Genomic DNA, 12,889 nt, shown 5'->3' on the forward strand with positions numbered 1-12,889 from the left:
GTTGTCCTCTCGGCAACGGCTCAATTCTTCTTGGGTTTGCTACAAAACCAACTCCATGGTCTCCAACTTCGCTTCCACCTGCTTCGAGCGAGTTCCCTCTACCATTTCCACGGTCACTTTTCTTCTTGTTAACTCTGATGGATAATGTAATTGCCTTAGTGAATCGGTAACTGTCTTAGTTCTCCTTCCTGAAGATGGTAACTGCCCTAATCTGCTCCCAAAATCGATAACTGCTAGATTGGAGTCACTACTAAGGGTCGTCGGACCAGCCGAGAATTAGGTGGCTCTGATTCCAAGTTGTCAAGAACCCAGCCTGATTGTAACTTCTTTGATGACAAAATTAAAAGGGAGAGAGAAAATAGAGAGAAATGAGGGAGGAAATAGAGAGAGAAATGGAGGGGGAAAAGAGAAACTAAACTTTTTGATTTTTCAATAATCCCCAATGCATCTCACGAGTGGCTGATATAGCCCACTCTTATAGGAATAAAGTAGTGGGAGGAGAAGTGGATGGTAATTGCTAGTTATCGTACATAACTGTAAGTTATTGGTCATGCTAAATTAGAAATACATAATGGAAAAATAAATTACAGAAATAAGATTGAAATTAATAACATAAAAATGAGAATGAAATTATGAAATAATCTGCTGCACCACTGGTGAAGATGTCTGCCTGCATCCTCCAAGTCGTGACAACTATGATATGGCAAGAATGGAAATGTTGAGAGATTGCTTCAAGGAATTTGAGATTAAGGAGTTGGGTAGATTGAAATATTTCTTGAGCATTGAGATAGCTCATTTTAAGCAAGGAATCTTTATTTCTCACATGTTCGGCCGGATATTGCTTATGCAGTAAGTGTGGCTAGTCAATTCATGCATGATCCTAAGGAAACTCACCTAAAAGTAATGTATGGGATCCTACATTAATTTTTTTTAAAGTAAAATCCTATATTATTTAAAGGAGACACCTGGTAAAGATATATTATTCAAGAAAGGGGAAGAGCTGCCTCTTAAAGCCTATATTGATGCTGACTATGCAAGGTCAATGGTTGATAAAAGATCAACATCAGGGTATTGCACATTCCTAGGGGGTAATCTCATGACTTGGAGAAGCAAGAAATAAAGTGTTGTGGCCTGATCAAGTGCAGAAGCAAATTTCAAATCAATGGCCCTAAGAATATGTGAACTACTACTTTGGATCAAGATACTCTTGGAAGATCTAAGGATTAAATGGATAGCACCTATGATGCTTTACTATGACAATAAATTTGTAACGCCCTGATTTTTCTTTGCCCATTTAATTATCAAAACATTCGGTCTAAGATGCCTAACTTAATTAATGGCAGGTATCGGGAGTTAGTGATGGGTTGCTCGAGAAACCGATGATTTTATCCGAAAAGTCGGGTATGTAGATCTCTAGTTTAATTTACTTTCTACAAATTTATATAAATTATTTGGGAAAAAATGGGAAGTAATAAATCTTGAGTTAGTCAAAGTATAGCTAGAAATTCAAGTGGAGTGGATTGAAAGCTTAGTGGAAAGGTCTAAGCTAAAGAGTGGAACGGGAGATGTGGAAAAGTTTAAGTCAAGCAAGAAGGAGAAGTGTGGAAAAGTCAAGTATGAGAAGAGTTGAAAAGTTAAGAAAAGTGGCTAAAGGAGAATGGGAGAAGTGGCACTCTCGGATGGCTTGTGAGGGCTATGGAAGAAGGGTTCTAGAAGCATGAAGGTGAAGGCAAAAGTCAAAACTTAAGGGTTAAGGGGAAGATCTTCTAGAAGCTAAGTTAAGTGGGGTTTGGGTGTAAAGCATGTATAGCTAAGAGGGGTGTGAGCATAACTTGTGGTGGAGAATTATCTAAGTAAATTAAGGGAATTAAAGGGGGAAAAAGAGAAGCAATTGGAGAAGCCTTCTCGTGGGTCTCTTCCTCCTCCATCTTCTAAATTTCTTCTTCAATTTTCAAGCCAAATCTCACCATTTCAAAGGCTCCAACTCATCCAATCATCAATTGAAGAAGTCAATAAAGGCAAGTTCTTCCTTTTCCCTCTCATCTATAGATATCTATTCCCCTCTTGGGTTTGGTTTGGGGAAGCTTGGGGTTGTTGATTTAAACTTTTAATCTAGGGTTTGAGATGAGGAATTGGGAGCTTGTGAACGTTGTATGCTATGGGAGTTCAATATTAGTGATGGTTTTGGGAGAAAACCAAGTCTTGGGTAAAGTAGGGTTTTTGGCTTGTCTTGGTAAATTCTTAAACTTGGTGGATTCTAAGTCTTGTGCATATTATTGTGAGCCAAGGTGGGGCTTGTATTCCCCCACAAATCCCAAGGAATGGTGTGTTCTTTGAACTAAGCATGGTGGGGAATTGGTCTTCTCCCATGCCTTGTGTTTGTGGATTCTTGTTATATATTGCCCAAAATGACCAAATATGTGTTGAATCAATGCTAGGGTACATGTTCTTATAATTCTAAATCTTCCAAGTTTTCTAACAAAATTTTAAAGAGATCATGGCCATGAAGATGGAATGTAAATGTCTTTAATTTTTTGAATGTTTAACCTTATCCTAGCATGACTTGGAAAGTGTGGTATTTGTGCATCATGGACATGACTTGTGTGAGCATGCAGTATTTGGTTTCATGGGTGAGCATGGAGCATAAACTTTATTGGTTGCATGTTCATTCGAATGTGGCCACTAAAATGTTGCATTGCATGAGCATTGATGTGCATGGCGTGGAGAATGTCTGTCGGGATATCCCCCAAAACCAGTCGGCATTAGTCGGACTGGGGTTTACGCTTCTTCGGTGACGACTTGGGGGGGGGGGGGGGGGAGTGCGTTCATTGGTGACGACTGCGGACGAGAGTATATATATATATTGACTATAGCCACAGATGTGATAGGACCAATGGTCCCAGAGTTTTACAGTTTTCTTTGGATGCAGGTTTTCAATCACAGGCCTGGTGAGTATTATGATTATTATGTGGGCCGAGTGGCTATGTATGTGTTATGAGTTTTTGTATGCATGTCGCATGGCATTTTGAATTGAGTGGGTGAGTTGTTAATCGTTTAAGGATGGAGATTTCGAAACCTATTTATCATATTTCGAAACATAGCAAAACAGAGAGTTTTATTTCGAAACCTGTGCCCTATTTTCAGCTATGCTTTTCTTTTATGTATTACTTGCTGAGCCTTGTGGCTCACTCTTGTATTCCTCGCCATTCCAGGTAAGGGAAAGGATGTAGCGGGCGCGGGTCCAAGTGAGGCTGTCGGGTAAGGGCAAGGATGTAGCGGGCGCGGGTCCAAGTGAGGCGGTCGGGTAGGCATATGTGTGCTGGGGCTCCCTCAACAAAAGATTTTGGGAGTGTTTTGGAGCTAGTATCTTAGATCCTTTCTTATCTTTGATCCTTTCTTCTTTTAGGTGAATGTAATATTTTGTGAATGTATGTTTTGTAAAGGGATGAGAGACTCCATGGTATGTGAGTGTATGGTATGTAAGGTTGTAGTTTATCTTAATACCTTTTTGTGCATGCTAGGTTGTGAATGTTAGTATTCCTAGACCCTCATGTAACGCTCCCTGACCGAGGCCCTCTAGGTGTTAGGGTGGTCTGGGAGAGGGGGTGTTACAAAATTTGCTATTAATATTGCTCATAATCCGGTACAACATGACCGAATAAAGCATGTTAAAGTAGATAGACATTTCATAAAGGAGAAGTTAGACAGTGGCCTAATTTGCACACCCTTTGTATCTACCGGTGGTCAACTTGCAGATATTCTTACAAAAGATCTACCTAGCCTTGTGTGTAGAAGATTATGGAGTAAGATTGAAATGCAAGACATCACTCACAATTTTGAGGGGGAGTGTTAGAAAAATACCGAGATTTCCATATTCCCATTCAAGGATTTATTTGCTTGATTTGTATTTCTATATTTCCTTTCTATTCTTTACCTTATCTTGACTGTATCATTGTAAATCTTTCATATTTTCAGTAGTAGTTAGAATAGGAAACTGCCTAATGTAAATTTACCAACTGTATATAATCTTGTAACCCTACAATGAGGAATAAGATTGGTTTTTTCCTGGCCACCTCTGACAAGTGATAATTTTGATATTAGTAGAAACAAAGGTAGTTGGTTCCACCTAGTGTAATTTAGGCTTGTGATTGTGGTCGCTATAATTGGAACAAAGATGAAGTAATAGTAGGATTAATGAAAAAATGCACCATTTGTAATATTTATGAATAGAATGTACCATATTATTAAAGCATGTTGGTGAGTTTCTCTAATTATCTCCATGCTATTTTACTCTTTACCCCTACCCTGACAAAAACTTGAGTATCTTTGTTCTCTGACATTTTATTTCAATAAAAAAGATATACCAAAATAAATGTCAGTAATTTTTCTAGCAAACAACAATATTTTGGAAATGTTTTGTAGAGTTTTAGTGAGTCTCAGTTTCTTTATGGTTTTATTGAAATATAGGACTTTCTTTTTCCATTACCTCTTCATGTCAGTCTTCAAGGAAACTAGCAAGCAGAAATGTTTTGAGCCATTTTGACAGAATGGAAACAAATTATTGCTTGATGAAAGGAGCTTCTACTAAACAGTTACCCTGTTTTCACTTCAAAAGATCTATTTCTTCTTTTCTTTTTGCTTGAAGCATCTGTGATGGTAGCCCCTTGTGTCATCCAGACATTACTGCATGGAACTAATTAGATTACATTCTATTTTACTTGACGTAATTATTTGTTTACTTGGAATCCATTTCGTTGCTGAATTTTTTTTCCTAATTAAATATATTGTATGATGCACATGTTTTATTTTGAGATCCTTCTTAAATATTATGCAAAAACCAAGTACCATGGAGTGGTCTGCCTCCAAGCTGCCTGTTTAGATGTTCCAACAGGTATGTTTATAAAGTTAAAAATCTACAAGTCAGGTTCTTGAACAGATACAACCCAAGGGCTAGGAACATTGACCATTCTGTTTTCTGAAGTATGGTAAAATTCCTTAAGATCTCTCCGAGTAGGAAGCTATTACATACTATGTAAAGTTAAAAATCTACAAGTCAGGTTCTTGAACAGATACAACCCAAGGGCTAGGAACGTTGACTGTTCTGTTTTCTGAAGGATGGTAAGATTCCTTAAGATATCTCTTTGATTAGGTAACTGTTGCATACTGCTCCGTCTTTTGCAAAATATTTGAGTATTGATTATTGGATGGCAACAAAGCTTCTTTCTGTTTTATCCTTGGTCTGAAGGGAACATTTGAAATTTGCTTCTTTGCCTTTTGTGGAAGGAGAGTAGCTTTTGATGCCTGCTTAAAATAGCTGCATGTTTGGCATTTTTTTTTTTTTTTTTTTTGGTTTTGCAATTCCTTTATGCATCTTCCATCACTTTCAGCTTTCATTTTTGGTTAGAAATCACTTGATGTTCCATCAAAAAGACACCCTTCCCCATTTTCCCTTTACCTTATCAATCCAAAAAAAAAAACAAAAATATCTTTTCCTTTCTTTTATCTTTTTTTTTTTTGTTTTTGCGGGTGGGGGACTGGGCATTTATTTTTATGCCCTACTTTTTCTTTTTTTCTTCTTCACCGGCTGAGGACTGAGAAATTTCCTGTGTTAGCGAACTTCTCTTAGGCAGCCAGCTGAACTGATTTGCACCTTCCGTTTAATTTTTTTAATAAGCTGCCTGGGTTTTCATCACTCAGGCAACCTCTTCTTCAGTTGACATCAAATTTTTGGATCCCAATTACAACTACATTTTTTTTTTATTCTGATTTTTCCTAGCATGCCTGACTAGAGTAATATGGTAAAGGACAAAGACTTGAGTCCGTAGCTTGTGGGGGAAGTTTCATTCTCCATGTTGTCATTTTTATCATTTAGACCTTACATGCCATAATGATTGGGATGGGTTCATCTATAATTTGCTACTCTCTCTCTCTCTCCCCCACTGCTGTGGGATGTTACTGATGAGCATCAGTCAAGGTGCCCAAATGTTTTTCATTACCAAATATCTTGGTTACAAATGAAAATCTCCTTATTTTACCCATGTTACATGTTATATGGGCTTGGCTACTTCAGAAAACTACTTTCCTATTGTCATGTCCATCTCCATGCATCTTTCAAGGTGCCTACATATTTTTCAATGCCAAATATCATGGTTACAAATGAAAATCTCCTTATTTTACCCATGTTTCATTGTTATATGGGCATGGCTGCTTCAGAAAACTACTTTCCTATTGTTTTGTCCATCTCCATGCATCTTTCAAGGTGTCTACATGTTTTTCATAACCAAATATCTTGGTTACAAATGAAAATCTCCTTATTTTACCCATGTTTCATTGTTATATGGACTTGGCTACTTCAGAAAACTACTTTCCTATTGTCACATCCATCTCCACGCATCTTTCAAGGTGCCTACATGTTTTCCATTATTGAATATCTTGGTTACACATGATATTTTACCCATGTTTCATTGTTATATGGGCTTGGCTACTTCAAAAAACTACTTTCCTATTATTATGTCCATCTCCACGCATCTTTCAAGGTGCATGTTTTTCATTACCAAAAATCTTGGTTACAAATGAAAATCTCCTTATTTTACCCATGTTTTATATGGGCTTGGCTACTTCAGAAAACTACTTTCCTATTGTTACGTCCATCTCCATGCATCTAATAGTTTTCCCATGTTCAGCATGATTAAAGCCTAATTATTTGGTGTATCTTCACCTTTATAGATTATGATGCAAGATCCTATGCCCCTCATTTGTTTTAGTGTCAACTCATTGTGCATCCTTCAGTTTAACTAACCTTTGCTTTGTCGTGATGATGGCATCTAGAGCTATCACATATCACCCTGTCCTGGAAAGCCATGGCTTTTGAGAAGGATCTCAATCTTTTATGTTCAAAATGGTTTGACTGAGACATGTAGTGTCTGTCAACCTAATATTTAGTCCTGTATATAACAAATTAGTTACTTTTATATTTGTGATAACTTAAGCTTAATCTATGTTTCTGGAAGCATAATTCGAATAGCGTTCAAACAAATTATGGTACTTTACCATGTTGTACAATTTTTGTTCAGCATTGGATCCTAGAAGCTCTCTCATCCCTGGGCTTGTAACTCACAGAACTAGTGGACATAGAAGAGTTTTATCTTCTTTTGCTATAAGAAGATCTGGTTATCAGGTTATGCTGTATCTGATCCAATTGATGTTCGAGTAATTCCATTCCTGCCTTTTCTTTTGTATGTGATGCATGAGGAGAATGTGCATGCGACCTGTTTTCCCTTACCCTTTAAAGGCAAGTGATCTTTATTAACCTCCATTTGGAGCTAGGAATTTTTTGTGGAAAGAAAAAGAAAAAGAAAAAGAAAAAGAATTAATTATATACATGCAATTTTACAAATCTCATCATTCCCATACTAGAGGGTTGGGTAACAACGGTACCCAGTGTTGGTCAGGGTTGTGTGTAAAAATATTTATATAAGGTAAGGAAACATTATGTTTGAGTTAAAATACTTTTAAACTCATATAGCCTCTTAAACCTTTACCTCACCTCAAACTTTAATGGTCATCAGAATAGTGTTTATTCTTTATTTTTTTGCTGAGTAGAATAATATTTTTTCATGTGGAATATGTTATTCTTTGGGGAATTTCTTCATTTATGAAGTATTCCATCCTTCATGGATCAATTGAATGTTTCATTTTTATATCTGAATAAATTTGCAACAAATGTCCATTGACTTATCATTTATGCAGGTGGTTCCTATCTTGATTCCAGGGCCGTGATCCATTCTTCTCTGAGCAGGGAGCCATGGATCATAGATACCTTCCCAGCTCATTCAGGAGGGACCAAAGTTATAATAGAAATCAACTAACTGCAGAACAGTCTTACATACATTTGGGTACTGGATCCTTTATTTTATTTTTTTTTAGGGGCCAAGTTTTACAGTTTTACAGACATTTGGGTTCCGGATCCTTTTTAAGTTTTTTTTTTTTTTTTTTGTTTGGGTGGGTTCTAAGTTTTTGTGTTTTCATTAGAAGTGTCTAATATTTTTCTTACTGGAGACACCTGTAGGCAAGGCAACATTGCCTGCATGCAAACTTTTGTAGTTTTCTGGGCATGATAACTGGAAAAGGGGGGAAAAAAAAGAGAAAAGACTTCCCTTTTAATTTGATCTTTTACCCACTGTCAGTCTTGTTTATAATCATATGCTAAAAATTCTATTCCACGCAAGTATCATTTTTCTAAAAGAATTAAAATTGGATTGGACCACATTTGGCATCTGATCTATTTTTCTTATTAATTTTATATTCAGGAAGGGCTGTTGCACCAGAAAATGGTTCGAGGGGTGTAATACACTCTGCTTCACAGTGGAATTCAGAGAGCAGAGGAAATGAACGTCATCCTTCAAGTTTCAGCATGGAACTACCACATTTCCAGCCAGCTCTTTCGGCCCCTTCATATGATCCCTTCCCACAATCTTCAGCTGCTGGGAACTTGTATCTGGCCCCACAGAATAATGCTGGCCATGCATATTCTGATTATTATGGCAGATGTAATATTCGTGAAAATCAAAGTGCCACGATAGATTCTGTAACAGGAAATGGAAGGGGACCATTCAAAAGAAAAAGTCCTGAGATTTCTGTGGCATTTGAAAGAGGCAGCACAAGCAGATTCTGCAGTGTAGGAAGTTCCTCCAGTTCTGAGTTACCACAGGGGAAACAAAATTCTGCTTATCAAAACATTCCTTCTGGCAATATTGGTTTACCTCACTATGGGGGTGGTAGCCTCTCAATTCCTGGTGAAGATCCCTTGAGGAATGTCAGAAATCGATCTAGGCTTGATATGGGAGCCAACATAATGAGAACTGATTCATCAACTTATTCTGCTCGCCATTATCATTCCACAACTCATTCATCAAACTACCATGGAGTGGTAAATGTAAGCAGCACTAATGCTGATGAAACCACTCGATTTATGAACTTTGGTGCCCTGCCACCTACTGCTCATGGAAGGATTCAAACATCAGGTTAGTGGCCTACCCCCTTATGCAACTAATTCATTAGTTCATGCTTATTTTCCCATTAATCCAACTTAGCTGCTAATTATTCTATTAGTCAACATGGTTTTGGAGGCATGCTTTATTTTCCTCTTACTGACATGAGACTTTCTTTATGGGTAATAAATAAGGGGACGGCTTCTTTCTTTTAACTTGAACCATTCATGGTACCTATGCTTTTCATTGGGGGATGAAAGTTTATTACTTGTAAACTATTTATTTTTTGAAGGGATGATGAGAGATTCCTTGGGTTGGACATAGGCAATGGCTATGGGAGCTACTAGGAGGAGAGGGAGTTAAAGGAGAAATGGTTTTTTCTTATCTTTATGGCTATTGTGCCTGTTCTGATTCGTAGCTACATTCCCTTTTATTAGCAATAGAGATGCATGGGCTGCACATGGCAGAGGACACATGTCCTTGTGGAGTGGGCTAATGCTCTTATAGAATATGGAATATTCTAAGGTGCCTAAGCTAGCCTCTACCCTTTTGGGTAAGGCTTGGCCTAGCAGGAACCAGGGTTCCCACTTGTGTGTCAAGGGAGTTGGTTATAACGTTGATCATGGTAAGGTGTCAGATTTTTAAGAAAAGTTCATTTTCTCTTTTAGTGCATTTCTTCTAATTGGGTAACTAGCTGGTCACTCACTAGCTTCAAGGGTTTAAGCATGCCTGGATCATTGTGACATGCTAGGTATAAACCTTTCCACAGGCTAGATGTGCTCACAAGGCAAGTATTAAGCCAAATGAGTTCCATCTAAATATGAGGACCCTAGGATGTATAAGAGCTTATGGTAGGGTTGAGTGTAGCAAATTATCCCTCAGGAGGAGTAGTTAATTTTGTTGAGTTGTTAGGGTAGTTATTTTACTTCTTGTATTTTCTATTATTCTGTTGAAGTAGCTATATAAAGCTGTTAGGGCTATTGTAGATCGATTATTGAGAAATATATCAATTGAATCTTCTACTTTTCTCTCTCCAAACTCTCTTTCTTAGACCTGTCTCCTTTCTCCTTTAGCTTCTCTTCCTCTCTTTCTCCCTTCCAATTCTCTTTGATTCTCCCTCTATTCTCCCTCTCGATCTCTCTGTTTCTTTCGTCTTCTTCTATTTTCTTCCTCTAATTCTGCCTTAATTCCTCCTTAAATCTGACATAATCCTCTGTGGAAACCTTAGGACCATGACAATTTGGTATTAGAGCAGTTAATCCTTGGCTATGATTTTTGTAAAGTCGCTTCAGTTAACTCTAGCGTTCTCAGCAGCAAGCTAGGCTGTAATCTTGGTAGATAACCCAAGCAATCTTGGCAGCAATGTATGACTAGGTGAATTTCGACGATTTTCAGTGGAATTGATCAAGCAGTGATTTGGTGAGTCTGGTGAATTCAATAGAGTTGACTGTTGGAATCAAACACCGATCATTATTGAAAGGGAGAAGCAACTCGTAGATTAGAAATTGCAATTGTCTTTAACAGAGATTCCAGGCATTCTTACAGTCGATCAAGCAAGGCAAATTCAGTTCCGCTAACTTTCGATGGTTCACGGCTGGATTTTGGTAATTTTTAGCAGTTGGTTCACGGTCACTACGGGTGATAACGACGAATTAGTGAAGCTAATATAGAGGCGACTTGCTGTGACTGTAAGAAAGCAGTTGGCTAGAAATTCTAGTTTAACTTTTGAAGGCGTGCAGGCCAGGCGATTTCAAGGGTGATTACGACCACTCTTAAGAGTAGTTCCAGTTGATCGGAATTCCTAGATGAGCAAGGCTATCCTTGAAGCTGTTCGCAGGTGAATTTCGAAGAAGTTGCAGTTGAGGCGATCAATTTAGGAGGAGTGAAACAGGCAATACCTATAGGTCTAAGCGAATTCCGGTGAGTATAGGAAACTGTTGCTGTAAGTGAGTTAGGAGATTCTGTAACCCCAGGCGATTGCAGTAGGTTATGAGAAGACAGAATCAGCGGTGGAATTCTGGTGATTGCGAATCACCGGCAATTGAGATTGAATTTCCAGAGCTTCGAACCTCGGCCTTCGACTTTTAATTGGACGCAAGAAGCAATGTTTGATGGAACAAGAATTAAATAGATGGAGGCGTAGCTTAAGTAGGTAATCGTGACCATGTTGGACATGTAGATGCAAGTAGGAGCCATTGACGAGGTGATAGACTAGAAGCTAGATCACGCGTTCTCTCACATGCACGAGGAAATGATGAACCAGATTCGAGATATATGCGATCAAATGCAGAGCTTCATGATGATATTCTTTGTGCAAAATCAAGTGCTTTTAAGAGAATATTCAGATCCAATTAGTATAAAGAAGCGACCAAATCCTGTGATTGGTGGAAATCCTTACTCTCCTCGAAGAAATGAATTAGATCCTGTTTCGGTTGGAGCCTCGTACCTTACTCGTCCATGGAATTAGAATTCCAAGAACAGTCCATGGAATCAGAACTCCATTATCAAATCTCGGAGTTCAACTTAGAGAGATAAAACTGTTCTAACGAAAAATGATTTTTGAATGTCTAAGAAAGAAAATAGTAATAAGAAGGACGTTGTTAATGGGGCATTACAGGCTCAGGAGTTCCTTACAATGAAGCGGTCTAAGGAGAAGGTAAGGGCCTGTTCTCTTTGGCGTTTTCAGCCCGTTTTGAGTTTTCAATTTTTCAAAACACTGAAAACGTGTTTACTTTGTTATTTTCGAAAACACATTTTCGAAAACAACTAAAAAATTTGTAAAGATAACCCAAAACAACATTTTGTTGTTTTGGGCGTTTTCAATGAAAATACACTGAAAACTCAAAAACACGGAAAACACTCAACCCCCCCCCCCCCCCTAACCCCCCAAATTCTCGACAGAACTACTCTCTCTCCTCTTTGCTCTCTCTCTCGCAAGTATCAATGACCTCGCCATCTCCGTCGCTACCACTTTCCTCTCTACTCTCTCTCTCGTAAGCATCAGCCGTCGATCGCCTCGCCATCTCCGTCACTGCCACTCTCCTCTTTGCTCTCCCTCTCGCAAGCATCGGCTGTCGACTGCCTCGCCATTGACGTCGCTGCCACTCTCCTCTTTGCTCTCTCTCTCGCAAGCATCGGCTGTCGACCTCGCCTGCCACCGCTGAAGCCACCATCGACCTCGCCTGCCACCGCTAAAGCCGCCATCGACCTCGCTCGCCACTGCTGAAAGCCGCCACCGTCGATCTTGCTGGTTTTATTGAAAGCCGCGGCCATCGATCTTAGATCTACGGAGATTTGTCCGTTGGATCTTGCTGGTTTTTGGGTATGTTAACTCCCTTGGCTTGGAGCTTCTAATGGTAGGCTTTGATTGGTGGTCGCCGGCGATAGAACCGCTGGCCGAAGAAGATGCAGCGCTAGAGAATGGAAAAAGGAAGGAAAGGGAAGAAAAGGAAAGAAATAAAAAGGAAAGAAAAAAAAACATAAAATAATTTTTCAAAAATTACAAAGTAATCATGTTTTCTAGTTTTTCATTTTAAGAAACAGTTTTTTAGAATGATAAAAAGAACACGTTTTTAAAAATCTCAAAACAGATATTCAAAACACAAAATTCAAAATGAATTCAAACCTCAAAACACAAAACTGAAACACAAAGAGAACACCACCTAAGATTGTGGAAAACTGATTCACTACTTATCTTAAATTTTGTGCAGAAGAAGTATTCTGATTTAGGTAATATTGACAAGAAGGATGACTGCAATATCAGAGATGATATTGGCGGTGAAATTCATTCTCCGGAGGAAAACTATAACGATTAGGTTGTTTGGATAGAAGATCCAAAGGAACAATCTCATTCCTTTGGAAAAGAAGTTCATGAAGAGGATATTTGAGATGATATTATC

At 38.4% G+C, this 12,889-nt stretch overlaps 1 protein-coding gene across 17 annotated transcripts in view; it reads left to right on the forward strand.

The window, feature by feature from the left end:
• Positions 1-12,889, forward strand: part of LOC127806414 (probable E3 ubiquitin-protein ligase RHG1A) — a 50,896-nt gene that overhangs the window by 31,560 nt on the left and 6,447 nt on the right. For 7 of the 17 annotated variants that reach the window (XM_052343679.1, XM_052343681.1, XM_052343682.1 and 4 more), the window contains 3 exons: positions 3,213-3,304; positions 7,750-7,895; positions 8,310-9,023. In XM_052343679.1, the coding sequence (XP_052199639.1) occupies positions 7,805-7,895; positions 8,310-9,023 (805 nt within the window). In that variant the 5' untranslated portion in view covers positions 3,213-3,304; positions 7,750-7,804. Of the gene's footprint in view, positions 1-3,212; positions 3,407-7,749; positions 7,896-8,309; positions 9,024-12,889 lie in introns of all 17 variants that reach the window. The other 10 variants (XM_052343684.1, XM_052343685.1, XM_052343686.1 and 7 more) reach the window with 2 other exon arrangements.

Source organism: Diospyros lotus, chromosome 7, assembly GCF_014633365.1.
Source record: "Diospyros lotus cultivar Yz01 chromosome 7, ASM1463336v1, whole genome shotgun sequence".
NCBI classification, from domain to species: Eukaryota; Viridiplantae; Streptophyta; class Magnoliopsida; order Ericales; family Ebenaceae; genus Diospyros; species Diospyros lotus.